The sequence below is a fragment of the Electrophorus electricus genome, chromosome 2 (assembly GCF_041902795.1).
Source record: "Electrophorus electricus isolate QZ-2024a chromosome 2, ASM4190279v1, whole genome shotgun sequence".
Lineage (NCBI taxonomy): Eukaryota > Metazoa > Chordata > Actinopteri > Gymnotiformes > Gymnotidae > Electrophorus > Electrophorus electricus.
The window spans coordinates 4,095,126-4,122,500 of NC_137498.1; the positions used below are offsets into that span (position 1 = coordinate 4,095,126).

At 51.6% G+C, this 27,375-nt stretch overlaps 3 protein-coding genes across 6 annotated transcripts; 2 read left to right on the forward strand and 1 right to left on the reverse strand.

Moving 5' to 3' along the window:
* The first annotated feature begins 620 nt into the window (after window positions 1-620).
* trim67 (tripartite motif containing 67) lies at window positions 621-14,883 on the forward strand. Of its 3 annotated transcripts, XM_035529315.2 has the most exons (10): window positions 621-1,427; window positions 6,386-6,481; window positions 7,272-7,394; window positions 8,536-8,646; window positions 9,128-9,281; window positions 9,849-10,009; window positions 10,232-10,370; window positions 10,513-10,816; window positions 11,486-11,648; window positions 11,909-14,883. In XM_035529315.2, the coding sequence occupies exons 1-10, from the start codon at window positions 672-674 to the stop codon at window positions 11,954-11,956; spliced, it is 2,055 nt and encodes a 684-aa protein (XP_035385208.1). In that variant the 5' UTR covers window positions 621-671; the 3' UTR covers window positions 11,957-14,883. The 3 variants fall into 3 exon arrangements, with proteins under 3 accessions (XP_035385208.1, XP_081551580.1, XP_081551579.1); XM_081695454.1 differs by lacking the exon at window positions 7,272-7,394; XM_081695453.1 differs by lacking the exon at window positions 6,386-6,481.
* fsaf1 (40S small subunit processome assembly factor 1) lies at window positions 14,884-17,311 on the reverse strand. Of its 2 annotated transcripts, none has more exons than XM_027009495.3 (7): window positions 17,034-17,311; window positions 16,206-16,477; window positions 16,041-16,097; window positions 15,753-15,848; window positions 15,499-15,576; window positions 15,361-15,398; window positions 14,884-15,203 (listed from the first exon to the last, which is right to left on the reverse strand). In XM_027009495.3, exons 1-7 carry the CDS (start codon window positions 17,119-17,121, stop codon window positions 15,077-15,079), a joined length of 756 nt encoding a protein of 251 aa, XP_026865296.3. In that variant the 5' UTR covers window positions 17,122-17,311; the 3' UTR covers window positions 14,884-15,076. The 2 variants fall into 2 exon arrangements, with proteins under 2 accessions (XP_026865296.3, XP_026865295.3); XM_027009494.3 differs by having other exon boundaries at window positions 15,490-15,576.
* Window positions 17,312-17,329: 18 nt separating this feature from the next.
* On the forward strand, window positions 17,330-25,203 carry gnpat (glyceronephosphate O-acyltransferase). Its single transcript, XM_035529317.2, has 16 exons — window positions 17,330-17,470; window positions 17,657-17,848; window positions 17,927-18,103; window positions 18,366-18,495; window positions 18,921-19,048; window positions 19,208-19,283; window positions 19,638-19,789; window positions 19,941-20,071; window positions 20,209-20,432; window positions 20,540-20,791; window positions 20,865-20,944; window positions 21,033-21,173; window positions 21,326-21,425; window positions 21,675-21,768; window positions 21,906-21,967; window positions 22,577-25,203. Exons 1-16 carry the CDS (start codon window positions 17,450-17,452, stop codon window positions 22,618-22,620), a joined length of 2,004 nt encoding a protein of 667 aa, XP_035385210.1. The 5' UTR covers window positions 17,330-17,449; the 3' UTR covers window positions 22,621-25,203.
* Window positions 25,204-27,375: the final 2,172 nt, after the last annotated feature.

Consider the following 27,375-nt stretch of genomic DNA (forward strand, 5'->3'; position numbering starts at 1 on the left):
GCGATGCAGTGAATGAGCGGTAGGAATAAGGTCAAATTCGTTCTCCATAGGATTAAAAACGACAAGCTATTTCATTCATTTTTTTTAACTCGTTTTACAATCCAGACACTAACCTGGCGTTCAAATGGCTCATTCACCGTTTTCAGACATTCCGGTTCATCGTTTAAATTCTGATCAACTGGGTTGTAATTTACACTACCGAATGCGTTAATATTCCTCCGATCTCAATGGGAATGCGATCTGTAATCAAATCGTATAACTTTTTTTTTTTTTTTGCTTTTTTTTTTTGCTTGTATTCTTCTACAGTGGGATACTGCAGTAGCCTGTATTCCTGTCACCTTAGAAAAGACAAGTGTATCGGAATATCTGTAGTCTAATTGCGTCTACGTATCTAAACGGCAACGCCGTCGTATCTTACACGCGTGTCTTCATTTGATCGCGCAGGCATTTCTTTAAATTGCAAATTAGATCATTTATTTTTAACCCTTATTCGGGTTACGGGACCCCCTCCCCCTCCGAAGCGTTAATTAGAGGGATTGTGGGATTTGTGGTTTTGTTTTTTGTCGGTCGGTCTGCGCATGCGCGGAGGGGCGGGGGGCGGACGGGGAGCTGTCCGGGACGCGCGGTGCTGGAGGGAGCTCAGTGCGCACGGCGCCCTCGGTAGAGCAGCGATGGACGAGGAGCTGAAGTGCCCGGTGTGCGGCTCGCTCTTCGACGACCCCGTGCTTTTACCGTGCTCCCACAGCGTGTGCTCGGGGTGCGCGAGGAACATCCTCGTCCAGACCCCAGAGGGCGGCGAGATGCCGGCGCACGGTCGCGCCCCGGGGACCCCGGACTACGACTACCTGGACACGGACAAGATGAGCACCCACAGCGAAACGGACAGCGGCTACGGTTCGTACACGCCGTGCGCGAAGTCGCCGAACGGCGTCCGCGTGTTCCCGCCGGTGCACCGGCACTGCTCCATCACGTGCCCGCTCTGCCACCGCAGCGTCTCCCTGGACGAGCGGGGGCTCCGCGGCTTCCCGCGGAACCGGCTGCTCGAGGCGATCGTTACCCGGTACCGGCGGAGCCGCGCGACCTCCGTCAAGTGCCAGCTGTGCGACCGCAACCCGGTCGACGCCGCCGTGATGTGCGAGCAGTGCGACGTGTGCTACTGCACCCCGTGCCAGCAGCGGTGCCACCCGTCGCGCGGGCCGCTGGCGAAACACCGGCTGGTGCCGCCAAATCCCGCGCAGTGCGCCGTCCCGGGGCTCGCGTCGGCGGCCGCCGCGCGCAAGCTCGCGACGTGCGCGGAGCACGAAGCGGAGGACCACAGCATGTACTGCGTCACGTGCAAAACCCCCGTGTGCTACCTGTGTCTCGAGGAAAGCAAACACGGGAAACACGACCTGAAGCCTCTCGCGGCCATGTGGAAACAGCACAAGGTAAGAGAGAAGACCCAACCGTAACCACGCGTGAGTCTCTCATACACGCAAACACACACACACACGGTACCTTCTTGTGTGTGTGTGTGTGTGTGTGTGTGTGTGTGTGTGTGTGTGTGTCTGTGTGTGTGTGTCGTTTTCTCATCTGACGCAAAGTCTGCCTCCAGCTCTCTGTGTGTGTTGAGTCACTGGACACTGTGGCCTTACTGCTTACAGCTACATTATGAAGAGGAGAGTGTGTGTGTGTGTGTGTGTGTGTGTGTGCGTGTGACTCAGCCCTCCCACCGGGAGCTCTCTTCCCCCTCACGCACCAGCGAACGCGGACGCACGCCACGGGCCGACGAGCGGATTCACGCGCGCTCCCCCCCGCGCTTTACGGATTCGCTCGGGCTGAACAAAACCGAAGCCCGTCCGCCCGGCGTTCGGTCTCATGACGGCGGCGACGTCCGCCCTTTTCCGTTCCTGTCCCACAAGCGGACCGTCGAGCTGTAAACGCGTGATATACGCGGAGGCCTCTTCCTCACCGACGCCGGTCCTCAGATATTTTATGATCACGGTTCTCATCACTCGTGCAGATCATTATATGGGCACGTGCAGAGAGAGAGAGAGAGGGAGAGAGAGAGGGAGTCAGTGGGAGAAAGACAGATTACGGATCTAGGGAGGGAGAGAGGGAGAATCGTAGCAGACGAGTGGGTCAGGCGGAGGAGAGCGCGCACGCGTGTAAATATCCTGTTCTTTTATTTGGCTACATTGTGTGGGATGTTGTGAGAGAGAAGGAGAGAGAGAGACAAGGATGGAAGGAAAGGGGACATAATTATCTTGTGTTAACATGCGAGTGGCTTTGAAGGTGCTCTCTCTCTCTCTCTCTCTCTCTCTCCCTCCCTCACTGCCTCCGTTTCTGCTGGTCTTCTCTTTTTGCCATGTGCCGGGTTTTTATTGTTTTGTTTTTTTTGGCACAAAATAAGCCAGGAGTGTGTGTTCTACACGCTACAGTCAGTCTCTCCGTACAAAACGCGTCAGTGGCTGTTGGAGCAGCGGACGGCACCAGTGCGTTTGCGCAGGGCCGGTCGTAGAGTTTAGTCCAACCTGTGCAGAACGCGTTCACCGCATGCCACCCTTACATAGGTGCGTGTTTCCATAGCCCAGTTATGACCCCAGGATGACCCCAGTCTGAAATCTGGGGGAGCGTTCATGCCGACTGTCTACTGACCGTGCATCCAGGGCCCCAGCCTTCATGTGTGTGTGTGTGTGTCCGAGGTTCAAACATGGCGCTGTAGTCTCGTTAGGCCTGGTCTCTGCACCCTTGGTATTTTCTGATTGGCTGAATTCGGTGGTACTGCTTCCGTATTGTTCCGTAATCAGACAAATTCCTGTCACAAGCCAAAACGGATGAAACGGCTGCATTGTTTATGTTTTCTAGCACTTATTGTTTATAGCACTTATCGTTGTTTAAGATAGACCTGATGTATTTAGCACTTCTAGGTATCAGCATTCATCCCTGTATTCTACAGTATTCTAGTTCATTGGTATGTTTAATTCTAACATACTGTACTGTACTTGGATATATTCTATGAGTCAATGACAAAGCACTTTTGTAAGTCGCGCTTTTTAGAGCGTCTGCTAAATGCCGTAAATGTAAATGTAAATTGTCCCATTTCAAGTTCAAGTTTGGTTTATTTGGCACATTTCTTGACTAGGTCTTGAAACTTGTCCCCATAGGTTGGTGGAGTCAGAACCAGTACGTGCACACTAATAAACAGAAGTCAGATGTCTGAAACAGTGATGCCAAATTCTTTCTGAGAGATTTTAAATCCACAGGATTAGAATAATTCTCTAATGTTAATACTACAGGAAAATATGAGTATTTACTAATCTCAGTAGTGAATATGGTGAATAATCTTAGAGTTGTGCAAATTGTGGCACACACACACACACACACACACACACAAATAGAGTGAGTAGAAGTATATAGGTTAATGTATCTGAGAGTCTATTTCATATGCTATAGCTCCAGGGTACAGTGTACTGTCTCTCCATCTCTCTCTCTCTCTCTCTCCCTCCATCTCTCCATCTCTCTCTCTCCCCCCTCTCTCCCTCTCCCTCTCTCTCTCCATCTCTCTCTATCCCTCCATCTCTCTCTCCCCCCTCTCCCTCTCCTTCTCTCTTTCTCTCTCTCTCTCGCTCTCCTTCTCTCTCTCTCTCTCTCCATCTCTCTCTCCCTCTCTCTCTCTCTCTCTCTCCCTCTCTCTCTCCATCTCTCTCTCTCTCCCTCTCTCCCCCCTCTCTCCCTCTCCTTCTCTCTTTCTCTCTCTCTCTCGCTCTCCTTCTCTCTCTCTCTCTCTCTCTCTCTCTCTCATTCTCACATTTTTCTTCCTCTTTCTCCACCACCAGCAGTACATCACCAAGGAAACAGCACCGTTCCCACGGTAGCCAACGCACGGCAGTAGCGAGCGAGACGCGGCACCGCTCATTGTTAGAAATACACGAACAATGGCGCAGCGCGCCCTGTTTCCGTCTGCGACCCGCCGGCGGTCGCCTACGCCAACGAACGTATCAGTGAATACAGAATAGCGGAGATGATTAAGATATTTACGACATGGTGACGTGGGGGGAGCGTGAGGAGGTGGGATTTGATCACTCGCTCGCCCGGACCCGCACACGCAGCATCCAACGGGTCTGCTCGCCACCGCGTTTCCATGGTTACCCCGCCGACCGACGCGCTCGGACGAGGTCTTGCGAGGTGCTCCTCCGTGCCATCGCTCTTTAAATAAAATAGCCACGACTTCTAAAATGCACAAAAGGAGCTTGAAGAAATACGGGGGTGGTGGAGGTCTGAACCTTCTACACACGCCCCTCTCTGCTGTAAAAAAAATTGAAAAAAGGAACCCCATCAATATTTAACGTCATTGGCTCTTTAAGCGTGTGGGCTATGAATTATGGGACATGTAGTGCAGTAATCTGTCCCTCGAGCTTCGCCGCTGATGGGGGAAAAACGCAGCTTGCTTGCTTCGGGGCCCCTTCCCGGGTGGGGGTGGGGCATTAATAACCGTAGTATGAAACAAGAACTGCAAAACTTGTAAAAAGGGTGACGGACGGAGAGAGGAGAAACCGCAGCGAGAGACGGAGGGAGAGGCTGGGAGGTGCGTGCGCGCGCGCGTGCATCTTCCCTGGGGATTCGTAATCAAGGTCACTTCTACGTCAGCATGTATTTGTGTTGCCGTGCAAGGCAGGCACACAAGCACACGCTTGGAGGCAGCAGGAGAGGCTCTCCAACGTGGGTGCAGGGTCCCGCGTTCACGTATCCCCTTCTCTCTCTCTCGGCCCCTCGTCCCCCTCGCGTCGGATAACGGGATAACGGCGCTCGGTGTCCTCCGCGGGACAGAGCAGGGCGCCTTGTTTCCTCGCCGTTTCGGAGCGTCCCTCCGTAGTCCCTCCGGATTACGCGCCGATGTGGTCAGGAGACCCTTTCCAGAGGCCGAATCGGTTGCAACCGCTGCTGCGTGGCACGTCAGCCAACAGCGGCGACAGCAAAAATTGTAAAATCGACTCGGCGCCACCCGTTAAAGGAAAAGACGGCACACGCACAGAAGCTAAGAGGCCGTGATGGTTTGGCTAAACCGACCTTTGATGTCGTTCCTTTCGCGGCCTTCGTCATTAGCCGCCAAACGAGACGAAACAAAGTGGTGAACTGCGAGGAGGATGAGACGGTGGGGGGAGGCATCGAACTCTTGTTAGAGGGCTGGACAGCTTGTTGAGGCAGATGGTACAATAATGGAGAGAGGAGGTGTGTGTGTGTGTGTGTGTGGGCGGATCAGGAACAAGCTCTTTGAGGGTTCAGCAATCATCATTTACCACCGCCTGGTTACACAGGAACTGGAACCACGACTCCCAGTCGTACTGGTTACGCACCCAAACCGTAACCACGACTCCCAGTCGTACTGGTTACGCACCCAAACCGTAACCACGACACCCAGTCGTACTGGTTACGCACCCAAACCGTAACCACGACTCCCAGTCGTACTGGTTACGCACCCAAACCGTAACCACGACTCCCAGTCGTACTGGTTACGCACCCAAACCGTAACCACGACTCCCAGTCGTACTGGTTACGCACCCAAACCGTAACCACGACTCCCAGTCGTACTGGTTACGCACCCAAACCGTAACCACGACACCCAGTCGTACTGGTTACGCACCCAAACCGTAACCCCGACTCCCAGTCGTACTGGTTACGCACCCAAACCGTAACCACGACTCCCAGTCGTACTGGTTACGCACCCAAACCGTAACCACGACTCCCAGTCGTACTGGTTACACACCCACAACTCCCAAGAAGAATTCTCATCATCTCTGCTGCTCCCTCTTCTGGGTAGCGGAGCAGGACGTGTCTAATTGATGCTCGATTTGATTGGTTGCTGGGGGTCGGCCTGCCCGCCTCTGTGTTGCCTGTGTGGTCTGGCTCACTGTCAGTCAAATCTCCTGGGAGCTTCAGCGAGTCGACGGTCTGTTCTTGGGCAGTTCTCCATTTGTTCTTCACCGCACTGGGCCTCTCGCGTTTATTAAATTGAGAAACGGAACGCAGCGAATCGTGCCGTGGTTTTCCTCCTCAGAGGGCCATGGGCTTGGCAGTGGGCTCCGGAGCGTTCACGCCCGCAGCCTGGCGGGGCGGGGGAGGATTTTTCCGGAGCTCGCCGATGAACAGATGCGGCTTAAGGCCGGCGGGGGCGGGGGGAGGTTCCGCCTCTCGCTTACCCCGGCTCGTCCGCCGCGGTGGTGCGGGGGATGGGAATCCTGTCGGGGAACACACCGCTCAGCTTGCGGGATTCGCACTGCCTTCAATCAACAGCACCACCGCAATAATGGTTAACAACGTCCATGGTGAAATAAATAAGCGCCTTCTTTAACCTGTGTGTGTGTGTGTGTGTGTGTGTGTGTATGTGTGTGTGTGTGCCGCGCAGTGCCAACTCTCCCAGGCTTTGAACGGAGTGTCCGACAAAGCAAAGGACGCCAAGGAGTTTCTGGTCCAGCTGAAGAACCTGCTCCAACAGATCCAGGTTTCTTCTCCTTCCTACTTCACACACGTTTCAGGTTGTTTTTTTTCCCACCGCGGCCCGTTTCACTGCGTCGGACGAGACGCCAGCGAGCAGCCGAAACTTAAACGCGGGACTCTCCGCGGAACGGAGAAATTTCTCGTTTTCAATACGTAAATACTGTTATTTTTAGTTTTCTCATTTCCATGTCTTACATTATTGGCTGCGATGACTCACTATAAATGCATCACGGTTAAAGACGATTGCATACCAGACTGTACATATGACCAGAATGTTTAACACACACACACACACACACACACACACACACACACACACACACACACACTTTCAGTTGAATTAAAGATTTCAGTGCAATTTCATCTTTCCCTTTCTCTCTCTCTTGCACGCACACACACACACACACACACACACACACACACACACACACACACACACACACTCCTGAATCTCTTCTTTCTCCCCCTCCCCCGACCCGCCCACCTACTCTCACTCGTCTGGCGCGTTACTCATACCAGCGTCAGACCTGCGCGCGCGCGGGGGGTTTGCGGCGTGGGCCGAGGCGTCCTAAATCGGGCCTCTGTATCTCTGTTCATTCCTTATGAATGATTGCTTGTGTTCCCGAACTGCCCACACACACACACACACACGCTGTAGGATCCAGCGGTGCCAGGCGAGAGCGAATAAGGAAGAGGGAGCATCTTTAAAACGTATTCAGGCCGGCTTGGAGAATAACTGTCGGTTAGACTCACAGACAGATGGCACAGAGGATGGGTGTGTGTGTGTTTAACAGGAAAATGGGGTAGAATTCGAGGCGTGTCTGGTGGCTCAGTGTGACGCGTTGATCGAAGCTCTCACGCGGCAGAAAGCCAAGCTTCTCACCAAGGTCACCAAGGAGAAAGAGAGCAAACTGAAGGTGGGTTCACACACACACACACACACACACACACACACACACACACACACACACAGCGCTGCAGAGCTGAGGGAGAGGTCCCTTGTCACTCCCCGTAGCTTGAAACCAGCCATTTCTCAAATCTGATTGGTCCACAGCATGAACTGTACTCTTTCATTACAAATGGGGTGTGACTGGGGGGATGGAGAGAGAGAGAGAGAGAGAGAGAGGGAGGGAGAGAGAGAGAGAGGGAGAGAGAGAGAGCGCAGCAGTGGGAGACGCCACGTGATGGTGTGTCCCTGCAGAGTTGATCCCTGTGTACGGTGTGTAATCCGCGCGTACCGCTGACCCTGGGATTTTAGCCCGGAATTTTAGACAGCAGCAGTCGCCGCTGCTGAGCACATCCAACACTGGTTACACACATACACACACACACACGCACGCACGCACAGGCCTTGTTAAGCTCGCGTGACAGACGCATTCTGGCCTTCTGCTATTCTCTCGCAGATCACGGCGGTCCAAAAAAGCGATCGCCATAGCAACGGTCTGAGCGGCCTCGCGGCGTGCCAAACGCGCCTTCACTGGAAGAATTGTTCGGACGTCGTCGTTCCGGTCCAGAGAGCGTTTGACAGTTGGATAATGGGATAATTAATTTGGAAAAATCGGAGCAGGGAAATAGAAATCAGAACCGAGCGAGCTCGCCACGTTGAGAAAGGGAGACGGCTGCAGTCTCCTAAACTGTGACGAGTGTGGAGAAGATTCTGGAATGCGCTGCCGTGACCGGCTGAATCTTGGGAACGCTCGGTCGTAATGAATCGTAGGGGAGCAGGTCTGATGTGTGGGGGCTTCTGTAAACAGTCTGGTGACTAACTGGAGACTGTCTGGAGACAGTTTGGAGATTAAATGGTGTCGGTTGTCTCGTGGGACCCCATTATGGCTCCAGTATGGCCCCAGTATGGCCCCAGTATGCTCCTGTGGACTCATTTTTTAGTGTCATTGTCAAACTGCCCAGTGACTGATGATGAGAATTTGGAGGAGAAAATCTCGCCAATAATATATGAATTATGACATAATTATGTTTTGATTACTGTGTGTTAAATAAATACATGAAAGAACTATTCCTGATTTTTATTGTATGTTGCCTGTCTGTCTGTGTGTGTAGACGGTGAGAGACCAGATCACACACTGCACTATGAGGCTGCGCCAGACCACGGGGATGATGGAGTACTGCCTGGAGGTCATCAAAGAGAACGACCCCAGTGGCTTCTTACTGGTGAGAGAGAGAGAGAGAGAGAGAGAGAGAAAGAGAGAGAGCGAGAGCGAGAGCGAGAGAGAGAGAGAGAGAGAGAGAGAGAGACTTGTTGGGTATACATCACTTATTTGGCAATCCATTTGCAATCAGCAACTTGACCCGACGGCTACATCCAGTCATGAAACCTCGAACACTAACGTCTGAACACCGGACCGCGGCCTGTAGGCCGTCGTGACGTAGCAGCGCAACCCAAACCTTTAAACTTGCTCCACATCTGCGCTTAAATATGCCGTCAGGCACTGGTGCGGACATGTTCGATAAGGGAGAGACACGCTGTTGGAGATGAGGAGATTTCTTTTTCTTGGAGTGCCCAAGGTAGCCGTCACCTGTTAGGGAAGACCAATCCGTGTTTGTCAGTTATTTTTATGAACTATTGATGTCTCGTGACGTGCTCCCTCCCTCTCCCTCTCTCTCTCTCTCTCTCTCTCTCTCCGTTTGTCAGATATCTGATGCGCTGATAAAGCGCGTGCAGGTTGCTCAGGAGCAGTGGGTGAAGGGAGCCCTGGAGCCCAAGGTTTGCCCCGAGTTTGCCCTGAATGTCAGCACAGACCCGCTACTGCAGGCCATCCTGAAGCTGGACTTCATCCAGGCTAAAGGTACAACGCACACACACACACACGCACGCACACGCGGTGTGAGAGCTTCCAGAACACACCCACACACTTGAACAGTGATTTAAAAACATCACATGATTTACAATAATAACATATATTGATATTGTGTATATTTATTAATAACATTGTATGTTGTTATAAAGTGCATATTGTTAATACAACAACTACTACTACTAACAATAACAACAACAATAATAATATCAGTAATGATCATATTAGTAATAATGTTATAACCGTTCCGCTAAGGAGGCGTTAGTGTTGCTTGGCCCTGCGTTATAACCGTATCAGATCACATGACCGACACCACAGGGTGGGATGCTGGGATGTCAGTCTCCTGCAAAACCCTTTACATCAGGCTCCCGGTGCGAGCTGCAGCGTGAGCGGACGGCACCTCGTTGACTCGTGAAGTCACGCCAAGTTTCTCGAGTAACTCGAGATCGACGCGCTCCCCAGCGCAAGCAAAATTCCCCCGCCGTTACTTCGATGCCCTTCCTCCTGCGTAAGGGTCCGTGCATGTAACGCAAACCGCGACTCCGTTCTGTCTTTCAGCGGACAACCCCAACGCGCCCCCTGCGCCTCTGCTGCAGCTGGAGAAGTGCTGCATGCAGAACAACAGCGCCACGCTGGCCTGGAGGATAACTGTGGCCCCGGCGCTACCGGTGGAGGGCTACATCCTGGAGCTGGACGACGGCAACGGCGGGCATTATCGGGTACGCCCGGGCTCGACTAGCGCTCTAGGCCGGCCGTATCTTTTCTTACTTTTCCGTTACATGGGTTCTGACGTCACACACCGTCCGTCGGCGCGTGAGGCGTTTTCTCCAAACCCCCCAAAAGATTCTCCGGCGTTATGTTCTGCGCCGCTGCGTCTGTAGCTGACGAGACGGTGACTCGTGTCGACTCCGTGCCTCTGCCTCTCCCTCTCTCGCTCCCAGGAGGTGTACATCGGGAAGGAGACGGTGTGCACCGTGGATGGCCTCCACTTCAACAGCTCCTACAACGCTCGAGTCAAAGCCTACAACTCGATTGGCGTCGGGCCCTACAGCAAGACTGTGGTCTTAAAGACGTCAGACGGTCAGCTTCTGTCCTGCGCGCTCTCTCTCCCTCCCTCCCTCTCTCTCTCTCCCTCCCTCCCTCTCTCTCTCTCTCTCTCTCTCTCCACGTCTCGCTTACTTTTGCGCAACGCCGACTCATCTGTCGCCTTTCCCTCCGACAGTGGCCTGGTTCACCTTTGACCCTACCTCAGCTCACCGGGACATCGTCCTGTCCAACGACAACCAGACGGCCAGCTGCAGTAGCTATGACGACCGCGTGGTGCTCGCCACTGCCACCTTCTCCAAGGGCACGCACTACTGGGAACTCAGCGTCGATCGCTACGACAACCACCCAGACCCGGCGTTCGGTGTGGCGCGCGTGGGCGCGGCCAGAGACGCCATGCTGGGCAAGGATGATAGGGCATGGGCCATGTACGTGGACAACAACCGCTCCTGGTTCATGCACAACAACTCGCACACCAACAGGTAGGTGGTGCCAGAGCACCGAGACTCACAAACGCCATGCATGACACCACTGCTGTGTCCGGCGCTGTCCACTCCTGGACATGACACCACTGCTGTGTCCGGCGCTGTCCACTCCTGGACATGACACCACTGCTGTGTCCGGCGCTGTCCACTCCTGGACATGACACCACTGCTGTGTCCAGTGCTGTCTACTCCTGGACATAACTCCACTGCTGTGTTTCGAGACGCGGCCATCTCACGCGTCCCCGGCTAAAATATCAGGCGGTTAATTTCTAAGCTCAGTACCTCCACGGCGTTCCTACCTCTGTGCCTTTGGAGAAAAACACCTCCCTGGGGAAATCATAAATGTAAATGAAAATTCCTCTGTTGCTCACACGGCCTTAAAAGGTCACGAAACCATCTGTTATTTCCTCACTCTTTGGTTATAATGGAGAAAGGGATTATGGGGGGAAAAAGACCCCCCCCCCCAAGCGGTCTGCTTCTAATCGTCACCAGTATTTTACAGTTAGCCCAGACGTTACGCGAGTGACTGGCTCGGCAAACGTGAAGTGGCTGGCCCGAGGCGTCCGTGAAGATCTCCCCAACGTCTCACTCGGGTCTTTCTGCTCCAGCTCCGTTTCTTCTTCTCATCCATCCTCCCTTTTGTCTTACTCTCTCCCTCCCTCCCAGGGCCGAGGGAGGGATAGCCAAGGGCTCCACCGTGGGGGTCCTACTGGACTTGACGAAGCACACCCTCACGTTCTTCGTCAACAAGGAGCAGCACGGACCCGTGGCCTTCCAGAACCTGGAGGGCGCGTTCGTGCCGGCCATCAGCCTCAACCGCAACGTGCAGGTGAGCACCATACTGCTGTCACTTTTGTTGGTAACTTTATTTGGTCACACACCTTCCCCGGCGTCCTCGGCCATTCAGAGGTCCGTTTGCAAGCCCGCCTGTTAGCGCCAGAAAACTCCAAGGGCTGCCTGACTGAAAACGTCAGCAGGTCACCGGAACGTCGGCCGTGAGGACCCCTCAGTCCTCCGACGCCGTTTGTTTAACCTCTGGAGACAGCTGACGAGAAGACTTACGTATGCTTGTGTGTCCTTCTGCTATAGGTGACCCTAATCACAGGTCTAGAAGTGCCGAAGAACATCAAACAATGACCTCTGACCTGCGGGAACCGTCATTGCATTCCTGGATTAGACGGGCTGGCGTGAGCTGTCCTTCCCTTTCTCAAGCAACACTCTGCCTTCCACTGGGAGATCCACGAGGACAATTGCTTTATTACTATTATTTATTTATTATTATCCCCCCCCCCCCCCTTTTTTTTTTTTGTATCATTTGTGTGTATGATCACAATGTATGTTGTTGCCAGTCGCCGGGCCCCAGGGGTCACAGGACAGCTGGTTTAAGAAACAAGCTACTTAAGCACCACAGTGATAAGCCTATATCACACTCTTACACACACACACACACGCATATATATATAACAAAACTTTATATATATTTTCACACACCATTTCATCATCTGTTCCTTGGTTGATATGAAACTGAGTGTCTCCTCTGGACTGACCACAACTTTCCAGCCAGAGCTGGTATTCTTTGCCTCCCTGTCGCCAGGGTAACACTCAGCTTTTAGCCAGACTTCACAAACCACAGACTCAGACTAGTGTCAGAAGCCACACCACACCACACCACACAAACCACACTCAGACTAGTGTCAGAAGCCACACCACACCACACCACACAAACCACACTCAGACTAGTGTCAGAAGCCACACCACACCACACCACACAAACCACACTCAGACTAGTGTCAGAAGCCACACCACACCACACCACACAAACCACAGACTCAGACTAGTGTCAGAAGCCACACCACACAAACCAGACTCAGACTAGTGTCAGAAGCCACACCACACAAACCACAGACTCAGACTAGTGTCAGAAGCCACACCACACCACACCACACAAACCACAGATTCAGACTAGTGTCAGAAGCCACACCACACACCACACAAACCACAGATTCAGACTAGTGTCAGAAGCCACACCACACACCACACAAACCAGACTCAGACTAGTGTCAGAAGCCACACACCACACCACACAAACCACACTCAGACTAGTGTCAGAAGCCACACCACACAAACCACAGACTCAGACTAGTGTCAGAAGCCACACCACACCACACCACACAAATCACACTCAGACTAGTGTCAGAAGCCACACCACACCACACCACACAAACCACAGACTCAGACTAGTGTCAGAAGTCACACCACACCACACCACACAAACCTCAGGACCAGCCAACACTCGCTCAAGACACGCGTCAAAGGTCACACTGCCAAGCAGAACTTCTCTGGAACGAAAATTCCTCTTCAGCACTAAGCTGAAGCCTTGTCTGGAAAAACGGACATGACGCGGACATCGTCCTGTGCAGTCCAGCTCGGTTCGGTGTTCCGAAATAGTCAAGTCTTGCATTTCAGGACTTTTGTCTGTCAGAAACACCCTGTGCCAACTCAGTTAGTCACGTTCTTGGAATGTTTACACGACTCTTGCCAAAAACATACAAGCTGCTGACCGAAGGACACACACACACACACACACACACACACCGCTTTGCTGCTTACATTATATGTCATTTCCAGTCAAATGTTTAGCCAGCATCTAAGACCAATGTCTTTCACACTGTGATATATTTATGTAAGAATAAGAATTACATTCCAGAGCTGAATTTATGGAGTTCCTAAAGATCTCCTTTTACATTAACTAGCGGAGATTGATTTAAAACCTGTTCTTCTCTTTCACAAGTTCTGAATGAAACTTTGCTCCTGCAGTTCAAATGGTATCGTGAGAAACATAATAAGGTTGTTTTCTGCATGGCGTACAGCTGTAAATATGGAAAACCCAGGAGAGCCTCTATGTTCTCAGCATGGGGTCTTTTAAGTTGGTGTATATAGTGTAATGAACAAGAACAACCGAGCGGTTGCACGCTGCCCTCTAGCGTTCGGATTGAACACTGCAAGAACTGCAGTCGATTATTCGCAACCAAACCCTTTACTGACAGAAAGTACCGCACAGGCGAGTTACCGACGGGACTATTTTTCAGTTAAACGTCCCATTAAGTTACACGTAAGCCTTCCAGTTTTAAAATTGGTCAACTATTGGCTCCAATACCTCTGCAAAACTGAACGACGTAGAGAAGCGCCTCTGGCTACTCAATCTGAGCTTTCTTTTGCATAATAATAATAATATAATAATAATCACCGTCATAATTATGAGTAATAATAATTGAAAATGGGAACTGGGATTTTCAATTACATTTATGAAGACTGGGGAGTTGTAAATAGTCTTATGCAATGCTGTGTAAGTCAGTGTAATGAGAGAAAGAGAGGGAGAGAGAGAGAGAGAGAGAGAGAGAGAGAGAGAGACTGATGGATCGCGTATGCCGATGGACGTCTAGAACAAATACAAATCCCCGTTAAAGCATGGGTGGGCGGGGCAGAGTCCACTCATGTCAGGAGCGCATAGACTCTAAAGTGACTGGGAACCAATGTAACGACCTTAATCACAGAGGTGGCAGTTGGTATGCGTGTTTAACCCTGGGGGTAATAATAAAAAAAACAAAACAGGAAAAACAGGTAAAAACAAACTTTTAGGGTGCTGAAGTACAACACTGCATCTGATTAAACGTTTCGAGGGTCGTCAGACACGAGAAGTCCACAACGCAGCACGCGTAGGGGCATTTCAGAGTTCAGAGGGGACCAAGCACACACACACACACACACACACAGAGAGATCCCCAGAGGAATGCTGAACTTCTCTGCACACCACCGCCGCCACGAGAGCGTATGCACGAGCGGACGCGTGTCGTAGTACTGTGCGCCCTCCCCTCCTAAAAGCTACTGCACGTGTTCTTGGTTCTTTCCTTTCCTTTCCTCCTGCCAGTGTGAACGTTTTGTACTTCCTTGTGGTTTGTATATTTAAAAATTGCATTGTACCCGACTTCTTTTTCGTACCAGTGTATGAAAGCGATCTCTACTTCCGTCCTTTTCATAAATGAGCGAAACTGTGACGGCCAAAAGGGGTGTGTCATGGTCTGTTTTTTTTTAATCACGTCCTCTACATCACAAAAACACAAACAAACAAACAAAACACAAGTGTGCAGGCAATTCGGAGCTCCCCCACGTTCGTTATAGTCCCGGAGCAGTCAGCAAGCGAATCCTTCCCACGGCGGCTGGGTCTCGCGTGCACACGCTCGCCGCTCTCTCGCTCGCTCACTTCCTTCGCTTGCTGGTCACTTTCTGAATGTCTCCACGGTTCAGCAACAGGACGCCGCCCTTGAAGCGTCCCAGCAGGCCGGCGGGCTCCCTGCCGGAGGGGGCAGCCCTGCATCCGTCAGCCCTGCAAACCAGGCAAGAGGAAACGACACCCAGTGCTGTTTGAAAAACGAATCTGGCGTCGGACCATTTTGAAACGGACATTAACTTTGAGCCCACATCTTCACTTATAAACTTTTAGCCGTAAACGAGGAAGAACGCGGCAGGATAAAAGTACGCACTTCCGTTTTCCAGCTTTCTTCTTCGTCCTCCGCGCGCGCTGGACAAAATAAAGGTGTTTAGTCGACATCTCACTCAGTCCAAACAAGTCAAATTTAATGGCACGGCGCTTCTTCACAACACAGACTTACGGACTTCACCTCCTCTGCGTCTTTCGCCTTCTTCTCCTTTATCGTATTCTGGTATACTCTGTAATTCACATACTCCTTCTTTGGAGGCTAACACGAAGGAGTAAGGGGGGAAAAAAAAAAAAAAAAAAAGATTTTGAGACTATCGTCAAGTTGCGTTTACCGGGCGGCACCCACACCGACGCGACACATTCGGAAACACGCAGCCGATGGGTGCCAAACACAGGTAATATTTCCAAACCCCCGTGATTGTGGTTGGGACGTACCCTGGCTCCCAGCATTATGGCTCGCTCCTGCTCAAACACTCTTTGCTGCGGTTTCTGGAAGCCCGCGAGTCCGAACCGGTGGACGTCCAGCCGGGCCTGTGGAACAGAGCGCGGAACGGCGCCGTCCACCGTCCGCTTATTAAAACGCGCGGCGACCCGAACCGTGTGGGTCCGGAGACTAAGATTGAGATTGGCTTTAGCCAGTGACGCATTACAAGTAAGAAAATCCCTGTTTGTTGGGAAATAAAGTGCATAATCAAACAAAGGGACAGAAATAGACTGGTTTACCTTTTCTATACTTAGAGCTTCATGTGGGTTTTTCCTGTGGTCCTTTACTTCAGGGGGCTGTTGACACACACACACACACAGAAAGAAAGAAAGAAGGTAGCCATGGTAACCGGATGCAATAACAGACACTGCACCGGTGCATGTTTTCTTTAGACTACCCCTTACGTTAGTCTCCGGTTTGGCCGGTTTGTTCTTCTTTAGGGGATCCAGGAACGTGACGATCTCCACGTCTGACTCCTGCTGCGCCGGTACCGGGTTTTGGGACTCGTGGCTGCTGTCGTCAATGACAACGGTCGCGCCACTTGAATCTGCTTTTACCCCGCCGATTTTCTCATTGAGCTCTTCCTCCTCCTCCTCCTCATCTTCCTCCTCCTCACCTCTTCTTTTCCTCCTTTTGTCGCTCTTCTTCTTGGACCGCTTGCTGTGTCGCCCCTCTCCTACCCGGAGAGAGAGAGAGGGAAAGAGATAGAGTGTGTGAGAGAAAGAGAGTTGAGAGAACGAGAGAGATTGTAACGGGGCTGGGCTAGGCTAGGCTAGGCTAACGGTAGTGTAACGGGGCTGGGCTGGGCTAGGCTAGGCTAGGCTAGGCTAGGCTAACGGTAGTGTAACGGGGCTGGGCTGGGCTAGGCTAGGCTAGGCTAACGGTAGTGTAACGGGGCTGGGTTAGGCTAGGCTAGGCTAGGCTAACGGCAGTGTAACGGGGCTGGGTTAGGCTAGGCTAGGCTAACGGCAGTGTAACGGGGCTGGGTTAGGCTAGGCTAGGCTAACGGCAGTGTAACGGGGCTGGGTTAGGCTAGGCTAACGGCAGTGTAACGGGGCTGGGTTAGGCTAGGCTAGGCTAACGGCAGTGTAACGGGGCTGGGCTAGGCTAGGCTAGGCTAGGCTAACGGCAGTGTAACGGGGCTGGGCTAGGCTAGGCTAGGCTAACGGTAGTGTAACGGGGCTGGGCTGGGCTAGGCTAGCCCGCGTTATCTTAGCTTTTAGCACACTCACCAAAATCATACAGCTGGTTGAGGACTCGGTCCAGAAACTCGCGGTCCACATCGCCCTCTGCGCCGCTCTCTTCCCCTTTTCGCTTCATGTTAATTCGCAAACATCGACCCGACGCGGTATTGCAACTACAGGACGTTTAAATCCGAAGGTTAGTCGAAAAATAAATAAACCCAAAACAAATCCCGCGTCCGACCGCGTGGGTAATCCGCGCACTGTCCCCTGGCGGCCACCGTCCCGTCACGCCGCGTTTTCAGGAAGTACAACGTCGCCTGATCTGCGACGCCACCCATGCGTGTCCGGTCGAGCAGTCGGTTAGCTGTTATTCTTAAACTGACAACTTTGCAGACGCTCTACTCTACAGATCGCAGGTCTTTCCCCCGTCGCCTCGCCGATGGTGCGGTAGCTCCTGGGTCGGAATGGCGTCCGTGCTGTATTCGGTAACGTATCTGAACGCCAGATGTCATTAGTTTGCTAATGTTTGAGGTATTTAAAAAAAACTGTATTAACTTCGTTAATCTGATCATGTGTGTAGCCAATTTGGAAAACTAACCCGACGTGCAGGATAAGTAAATAACGTTAATTGCAGTTGCGGCTGACTGTTTTTGATCGTGCCTTACGCGTAGCCGCGAGACCCCGGGCTGAAGAAGAGGGACGAGCTCGAGGACATGCTCGAGGAGAGGCGCCGCTCCAGCGACGCGCGGCACGCGCTGCGCTGCTACGCGCCCGCGGTCTACAAGGGGCTCGCGCCGCGCGAGGTGAGCGCGCTCCGGGGCGCCGTCCTGCAGTCCGACGCGCTGCAGCACGTGATCGGCCAGGTGAGTGTCGTCGGCTGTGACGTAGACAAACAAACAAACAAACAAACAAACAAACGAGATACCACCCCTCCCCTCCAGGTGTCCGCGGAGTGTGGGGAGCGTCGCGAGCTGGTGCAGGAGGAGGCCGCCCACCTGCTGGACGAGATGGCCCACCGCCTCCGGCTCGGCACGGTGCGCTTCTTCGCCTACGTGCTGAGCAAGGTCTTCAAGACCCTCTTCCGCAGTGTGCGCGTCAACGAGGAGGGCGTTCAGAGGGTGCGTACCGCGTGGGTGGGGTGGCCTGCTGCTGGCGACTCCTGCACCACCCCCCCGAAAGAAAACGCACTTAATAACTGCTCCAGAGCTCCAAGATCAAAGAAATCCTTTCTTTAGGTCGTTATTTTGTCTTATATATTCATATGTATTTTTATGAATGTACGCCGTGCTGGAGCTTAACTGTTCGTCAGCCGAATGACGTGTTGATCGATTAGGTGAGGGTGTTGTATTGATTAGTTGGTGTATTGATTGTTGGTTCCAGTTGCAGCAAGCTATTCAGGATCACCCGGTGGTGCTCCTGCCCAGTCACCGTAGCTACATGGACTTCCTGATGATGTCATACATCCTCTACACCTACGACCTGGCTCTGCCGGTCATCGCCGCGGGAATGGGTGCGTATCTGCAGTGGGACTACGTAATCCAACTCCCGTTTAATCCGGTTTAGCCCCGCCAGAACGGGTGCGTATTTGTAGTGGGACTGCGTAATCCGATCGCATTGAATCCAGTTCGGATCGGTTTCAATTTTAAACCCTTGAGGTCTGCCACCGAGCAGGGTTTAGCTCCACCCCAATCTAGCACGCCTGACTCTAATACGCTACCGAAGGACTTAATCTTGTGCAGGCGTGACAGATCAGGGTTGGAACTAAACTCCACATGACTCGAGCGCCCCCTGCTTAGACTGTAAGGAAGACCCAAAACAAGCGTCTTACGCGTGAGGGAAGCCTTGCGACTTTTTTTTTGCCTGTTTATCCGGTTCTCGCGTGAGCGTCTTTGTTGACGGTGGCGCGAGACCCAGAGAAACCCCTCGTCGTTGCAGATTTCATGAGCATGAAGGTTGTCGGGGAGATGCTGCGAATGTCCGGGGCGTTCTTCATCCGGCGCTCCTTCGGGGGAGATAAACTCTACTGGGCCGTCTTCTCCGAATACGTGAAGACCATGCTGAGGGTAAGCTGGACCCGTCAGTCCGCGCGTTACGTGTACCCAAGGAATGCCCCTGTGGGACGAAAGTCTCATTGAGTGTTTCGCTGAGATTCCGAAAAGTGTTCCAAGCAAGGCCTGTCTGACACCTCCTGTCCCCTCCGCTGTGTCTCCCGACTTCCGCAGACCGGCTATGCGCCCATCGAGTTCTTCCTGGAGGGAACAAGGAGCCGGACAGGGAAGTCCCTGACGCCCAAGACAGGTGATCCCATGCTGGCTCTTTGTGGTGGGGTGGCGTGTGGATGCCGAATTCTCCCCAAAATTAAATTTGGGAGCAGTTGCACAATCAATTCAGAGGCAGCAAGTGATTGCTTTAGAGGCAACGGTTCTGCATTATTTATGGGGGGAGGCTGTTGGGAGTGACGAGTCAGACTCCATGAGATGACGCGCCGATCCAGTCATCGATCAGAATGCACCGGGGGAAAAAAAGCTAATTAAGAACTATGAAAAAAGAAAAGCCAAAAGTCTGCTTTCTGTCTGCTATGTTAGACCACCCAATGCTCATTCTCTCTCTCTCTCTCTCTCTCTCTCTCCTCTCTCTCTCTCTCTCTCTCAGGTCTACTGAACATCGTAATGGAACCTTTCTTTAAAGGGGAAGTGTTTGACATCCACCTGGTCCCAGTCAGCATCAGCTACGACCGGATTCTAGAAGAATCTCTGTACGCGCGCGAGCTCCTTGGGGTGCCCAAGCCCAAAGAGACCACGTCCGTGAGTAACGGTCCATTCCTACTGTGGTTCGTGTATTTTGGCTAATTTACGCGCCTGCCCTTTATATGATTCCTGTTCACTGGATTATCTGGCATTTTCTCTCTCTCTCTCTCTCTCTCTCTCTCTCTCTCTCTCTCTCTCTCTCTCTCAGGGTCTTCTGAAAGCCAGACAGATCCTGCGCGAGGACTACGGCGTTATGCATGTGTACTTCGGTCACCCCGTGTCCGTGCGCAGTCTGGCCCAGGGCCGCGTTAAGCGCTCGCAGTACAACCTGGTGCCCAGGTGGGTCAGCCTTGTCAGCGAGCACACCCCTCCCCTGAACCCAACGGCCCCCGCAGCATCGGCTAAGCGACGATCACGTCACAGAGATTCCAGCGCGTTCCGGCCCATCCCGTTAACGCGCGCTTTTGCGTCCACAGGCACATCCCCCAGAGGCCGTGCCTGGCCGCCCAGGCTCTGGTGGGCGAGGCGGCGTTCCGTCTGGTCCGTCTGCAGGAGCAGGCCATGGTGCTCCGGCCATGGACGCTGGTGGCCACGCTGCTACTCCAGAACCCCGACGGCATGGACCTGCCTGTCCTCGAGGAGCAGGCCGCCTGGCTCCGCCGCCTGGCCCTGTCCTTCGGAGCCTTCCTGGACTGGCCGGGTAGGACGTGCCGTCCCGCCGTCTGTTACTTCGGTCATTGTCCAAAAACGCCCGTGTTGCCAAAGCTAGAGGTCTTGTTCTCTCTCTCTCTCTCTCTCCTCCCAAAGATTGCAAACCCTGCCGCGAGGTGGTCGGCGCCGGCCTGGCCCTGCACAAGAACCTGGCCCGCGTGTCCGGGGGCCGCGTGCGACTGGCCGTCGCCGAGACGCCAGGGGTGGGTCAGACGGCCGAGGAGCTGGCGTTCGACCGGGCGGTCGGCGTGCTCTCTTGCGCCTCCTACAGGAACCAGATCCTGCACGTGTTCATCAGGCCTGCTCTGCTGTCAGTGGCCCTGCGGACTGCTAACTCCAGCAGGAAAGGTGAGCGGGCGTGCGTGCGTGCGGGCGTGCGTGCGTGCGTGTGGTTTGCGCTGATAGGAGCTTCCTGTTCCAGATGAGGTCTACACCTGCTTCAACTTCCTGTGGACTGTGTTCTCCAATGAGTTTATCCTCTGCCCCGGGGCCTCGGTGCAGGTACGACCTCCCGTGCATCTGAGGGTTTTGCTCCGTCCGACCGCGCACTGTTGGCTCCTGTCGTTACTGTGTGCGCGTGTGTGCACAGGACTTTGAGGAGGCGTGTTACCTCCTGGGAAAGTGTTGTGCCGTCCAGGAGTCACAGCAGGACATTGTGATGTCAGAGGGCGGACACGCGACCCTGGCCTTCCTGCGTGCACTCCTAGACCCTTTCCTGCAGGGATACCAGGTAACGTTACGCCACACGCACAGCCGGATGTGTCGCTAACGCCCAAAATGTCACTATAGCGTGACACCAACTCCCCCAAACTCAGAACTTACAACAGCTCACAAGCACGTGTGTGTGTGTGTGTGTGTGTGTGTGTGCACGCATGCCTGTAGGTGGTGTGCCAGTATCTGTGTAAGGAGACGGAGGAGAACCTTCGTGAGAATAAGTTCGTTCCAGCAGCGAGGAACTTCGCCCTCCAACTCATCCTAGCAGGTGTTCTAACGCTCGTTGCATCAGGCGGACGGTAACGGCAGGCGTCCCCGTCTCTCTCTCGCGCTCTCGCTCGCTCTCTCGTGCTCGCGCTCTCTCTCTCACGCTCTCTCTCTCTCTCGCTCTCTCTCTCTCTCTCTGCGTTCCCGCCGTGGCGCTGGCGCCCAACCCACGGGAGATCCACCTATAAGCTCTCAAACAAAGCGTCAGCATTCACCTCTGCGCCGCCTCAAAGCTCCCTCTCTCTCGCAGGAACCCTGAAGTGCTACGAGGCCTTGTCATCGGACCTGCAGAAGAACGCCCTCGCCGCCCTGGTCCAGCTGGAGGCCGTCACGAAGGTCAAAGTGTAAGGCCGCGACGTTCCTCCGTAGGCTGACTTCCACAGCCTCGCTCTTCTTTCGTTCGTTCGCCGCGGCCGGAAAGGTCCGGAGGTGTGTCCCGCCATCTGACGGGACGGCCGGTTGTTGTTTTTCTTCTCTGCAGCGGTGATCAGGTGACACTGAAGGTCAACAGGAGGGCAGCGAGCTCGCTGGAGGACATGCTGGGTACGTTTTGACGTTGCGTCTTGTCAGGCAAAATTTGTAGTTTGAGTAAAAACATTTTAAGGGTTTCTCACACACACAAACACACAGATCCTTTCAAAATCTTGCAGTTTTTATTTATATTTAGTTATTTATTATTATTATTATTATTATTATTATTATTATTAACAACATAGAATGTCCACCTGACAATGTTTATGGTATGTAAGTACTACCTGTAATTTGCATATTTCGCATAAAATTAGCATAACTATAGCTAGCAAGTTAATCTGCATAACGGCAGCGTGATCACTAACCTACAGCTAGCTTTTATCTTTCTGTGTAATGTAACGTAACCAGTATATCTGGAGATATATATGTAATCTGTGTATATATGAGAGCAGTTCTGTTATTTTATTTTATTTTTTAAATGACCCAGTTTCCCGGAGTGTTAGTCACAGAAGAGCACAGAGCGTGGCGCAACAACACGCCGAGATCAGCATCGCAAATTAGCGTGCGTTATTGCGGCAGACTAACGCGCGCTAATTTGCGATGCTGATCTCGGCGTGTTGTTGTTTTTGGGCTTTTTTTTTTTTTTTTTTTTTTGACTGTTGCTTTTGCTCCAACTCTCAGGGGGCAGAATTCCTACCCAGAAACCTGTCCACGCGCGACTGTGAGCGCGAGCGGGAGGCGGCGGGAGAGCCCGAGAGGAGTCCGGGGCCGCGACCTCCGCCGTTACCACGGCGGCGCGTTTCCGTGCATCTGCGCGGCTCTGCTGTCTACAGAGACTGTTTGTGGTTGGAGCCTTAAAGAGACTTAACGGGTTCGCTGTCTGAGACGTTCTTGCCCTCTCTCTCTCTCTCTCTCTCTCTCTCTCTCACACCTTTATTTTATCACTGTCTCCATTGATGGTGTCTCCTCCTGCTGAGTGATCCACCTCACTGCCTTTAACTGCTCTCTCGCTCTCTCTGTGTCTCTCTGAACCTTCAACATGGCCACGTTTCTGTTTCGTGACCTCCTTCTTTATTAATTTGACTTTAACGTTAGCAGGCGGAGACCAGAACGGTCTCCGTTACCCTGTCTTTTCACTCGGTACTGATCCGTTGTTAAAACTCCCATCTTGTTTGTTATTGTTGCTTTGCTTTTGGCGTGCTGTTTTTATTTCTCATCCTCTTTTCTTCGCTCGGACGTCTTCAGCGTTTCCTTTGCGCGTCAGGCTTTTGGCTTTTTCGCCGGGCCGCCGCGACGTCATCCCCTCTCCGCGAGCGGCGCGGACGCCGGAGCCGGAATCCACAGTTATCGCTTGCTCCAAAGGCGGCTTATCCCGAGAAAGAGTGCGATGATCGCCACTGAATGTTTACGTTCTCTCAGCAGATGTGCGCTTTCATAGAAAACCGCAAAAAAAACAAACCAAAATGCTCTTTTAGTTTTATACCGGAGAGCGGAATGTGCAGGCAACCTGAGAGAAAGCGGCGAGTTATTTGGACGTTTCTGTACTGTCCGTCCTTGATGGTTTTATGGGAAACAGAAGTGTGGTTAATTGCCCTCGACGCAGGCTGCAGTTTCTCGCGTTCCCGAATGAGATTTTGACGGCTAGCGAAGCGGAGCTCGTTATCTGATCGGGTGGGTGTCCCTGTAAAACTCCACCTGGGGCGTTGCGAGGCAGCAAAGCCTGCGCCGGCTCGTGCGCCGTCACACGGTGCGGTGTTCAGGGAGCGGATGATTCCACGAGCGCGTTTAACCGATTGTGTTCTATGCGTTACTCACAGTCCTGGAGGGTCCAGTTCACCGTTTTGTTTTCTTCTGCTAACAAACCTCAGTTGTGCCATTTGGTTCGTTTATCGAGTCTGTTAGGCTAGACCACAGCGGACGCAAGACGTAGGGGCTGGGATGGAGAAACCTTGGCATAGATTATGATTGGTTAAGGCTAGGGTTAAGTGTAGGGCTGGGTTATGTGTGTACGATATGATTGGTTAAGGCTTGGGTTAAGTGTAGGGCTGGGTTATGTGTGTACGATATGATTGGTTAAGGCTTGGGTTAAGTGTAGGGCTGGGTTATGTGTGTACGATATGATTGGTTAAGGCTAGGGTTAAGTGTAGGGCTGGGTTATGTGTGTACGATATGATTGGTTAAGGCTTGGGTTAAGTGTAGGGCTGGGTTATGTGTGTACGATATGATTGGTTAAGTGTAGGGCTGGGTTATGTGTGTACGATATGATTGGTTAAGGCTAGGGTTAAGTGTAGGGCTGGGTTATGTGTGTACGATATGATTGGTTAAGTGTAGGGTTAAGTGTAGGGCTAGGTTATGTGTGTATGGAGCTATCATTTTATATACATGTTTCATTTTGAGTGTGCTTGCAAAATTGGATCAGTGCTTTGGGGAAGCTTTAAACACACACACACACACACACACACACACACACACACACACACACACACTCACACGCACGCAGCCTTGCGTCACAGTTTCATACTCGCCCGAAACGCATTGCCAAAAGAGACAGGAAGTCATGGTTCCATTTCACCTGCCCTGCTGAACTGTTAGGGTACACCGTCTTCAGAATTCCACCATGCCGTCCTCAGACAGAGTTCTGGATCACGCACGAAGGGTGGAGACCAAAACCGTGGGTGAAACTTTGCACAGTCCACCGACATTGTCTGTACTAACCCTGTTGGAATATTGTGGGCGGCTGTGTTGAACGTGTTATGCTCCACACTTGGCAAAAGTAGCATATTGTGTTGTATCGCATGGACTGGCCAACTGTGGTAGAGATTGAGTCTTGAAGAATCCTGGAACCCCGTAGCCGGAGAGAATTGGAATTTTGTGGGAATTTTTCGTTACACATTTACCAAAGCACAGCTCAGTTTAACTCGTGTCATGTGATCATTTGCCCATAGCCATAGTTGTTTTCCTGAAAGGTGCTAAAGGTCTTTTATTTTGTAAATGTCTGGAAAGCAGTAAAGTCTTCTCAGTGCGGGTGAATATTTATGACCCCTCGAAAGTGTAACGTCAACATCTCCCTGCTTTTACGTCCTTCAGGACCTCCAAAATAAGGGTCTTTTTCTGCCAAAGTTATTTTCTGTTACTTTAAATAGTTTTTTTTCTTTCGTGTGTTTTCTAGCATAATGAGTCAGTTTTACGGTCTGACAGCGTTTGTCTAATGAATAACGTTTATCACACTGATAATTGTGGCGTGTGTTTGATACTAAGTCTGTAATGACGAGATTAAAGTTTGCTAAACAAAACACTGGAATGCAGAATTCATGTGCTTTGAAAAGCTTCTGTTCCTCCTGTTCTGCTTCTATGCAGAGCAGCTACCCGCCACTAGGGGTCAGACAGAAACCTTCCCCCAAACACACTTTCGTGCATAATTTGAGTGTAATAGCCCATTTAAGTCTCGCGCAAGACCGTCATCACTTGGCACGTTACATACAGGTGCTGCCCGTGACACCCACGGTAAATTAATTCCGTTAACGTTTCCCCCCCGTCTCACCTTATAAGCTTATAAGTGTGTGTGTACGCGTGTGTTTGTTTCAGCAGGATTCTCCAATCTCTGCCGCCGAGCTCCGGCAGAGTTTGATTGATTGGACTCATTTAGGGGGAAACACATTCAGCAAATTAGCATTTAGTAGCTGAGGGGGGCAACACGCCCGGGCTATCCCAGCAGGGAGAGAAACCGCACCGCAACGTTTCCGTCAGCGGTAAAAGTCCCGACTCTCGGGTTTAAAGGCACAATAAGATGAAATGTAGCGATGGCGGTGGCGAGAACTTAAAACGACCTGTTGCTCAGGTGTAGTATTTTCTTCCACACGAGCAGGAGAGCTCGAACATGTTTGAAACGTTTTCTCCCGATAAGGTAGAGAGAAAAGGCGATCGGTTTCTTCACAAACGTAATAAAGTCGCTTTTACGAACAATAACGAGCAGGCCGACAGTAACTACTGGCCCGTGGGAAATTAGCCATTTTAGCTGATTATTAATGATTGAAAGTATGAGCCGATATTTTAAATTGTAGACTTTTTTCCATTTTAAAACTCACTACAACTACTACGTAACCCTCAAACCTAATTAAGTTGTCGGGTTACAAAGTTGGAATGTTTCTTGAATAAATTTAAGACCAATTCCAGGACTGAGAGAGGTACAGTGCTGGCAGGTTCTGATTGGTTGGTTGGATTGTTTTTGTTTGGGTGTCTCTTTGTGCGCATTTGTTAATCAGCAAATCCAGTCCTCCAGTGTCCGATTTACTTCAGTTTCGTTCAGAGTATGTGGAAATGTCTTGTGCTATGCAATTAAGCATTAGTTTCCTTAATTAGCCATTACTAATTAAGTTACAGCACCCGTTGTGTTAATTAAGGTTTGATTTGGGTGAATGCTAAGAGTGTGGGACGGTGTGGGAAATATACACTAAGGTGCAAAGCATGCTGGGTAGAGTTCTGCCAGTACCTCTCCGATTGAGTTATATGGCTGCTGCCAGAGAGAACCATTAAATCTGTAAATTATCAACACAGGCCTTGGATCAGTCCATATGACCACAGACCGTTGGATCAGTCCATATCACCACAGACCTTGGATCAGCCCATATCACACAATGGAATTACAAACACTAGCTCACCCCTGTCTAAGGATGCTGTAATATACTGGCCTCAGATCAGCATAAATCTTAATCACCTTTTAATCTTAGCTCTTAGCCTTCCAGAGCACAGGTTCATCCTGATTTCAGGTCAGTTTACTGTAATCCCCTTTTAATGGCTCCCGTGAATACACAATCTGAGATAAGAGGACATCTGAAAATCTATTTACATTAAAAAATAATGTAACATTTGAAATTTAATTTCTCTCTATTTCCTTGACCTGAAAGGAAACCGGATTAATTTCCTTTTTATCTTAAGATGTCCTTGCTACAGATAAAAGGTTACACCCCTCTTTGCTAAGTTGCCAAGTGCTCCCCCCCCCACACTTCCTCCCTGTGGGACCACGATGGAGATAAAAAGGGTTTTTTCGTGTTTCAAGCGACTCCGCTTGGAGGCGTGCAGGGCTATGGGGGGAGGTCTGAAGGAACGCAAGTGGAAGAAGAACAAAAGATGTGTAATAGAGGTGAGTTTTTTTTTTTTTTTCTCTCTCTCTCTCTCTCACACACACACACTCCACCAGAGTGTAGTCTTGATGACTTGCCCCCAAGCCTCCTGGGTAATGGGTCCACAGCCGAGCATTACCGGAAAATTATATAATGAAATTACAGCCTCGGCCTGGTCAGCACTATTCAAATGAGCTACCTAACACATTAGGCAGTGTGTGTTTGTGTGTGTGTGTGTGTGCACGCACATACATGGATGTATAGCAGCAAGTGCTGTGGTTGCAACACTAGCCAATTAGTATTACCTAATGAGATCCACTGGGTTTCAATAAAGCTTTTCATTAAGTGAATTGGGGAGGC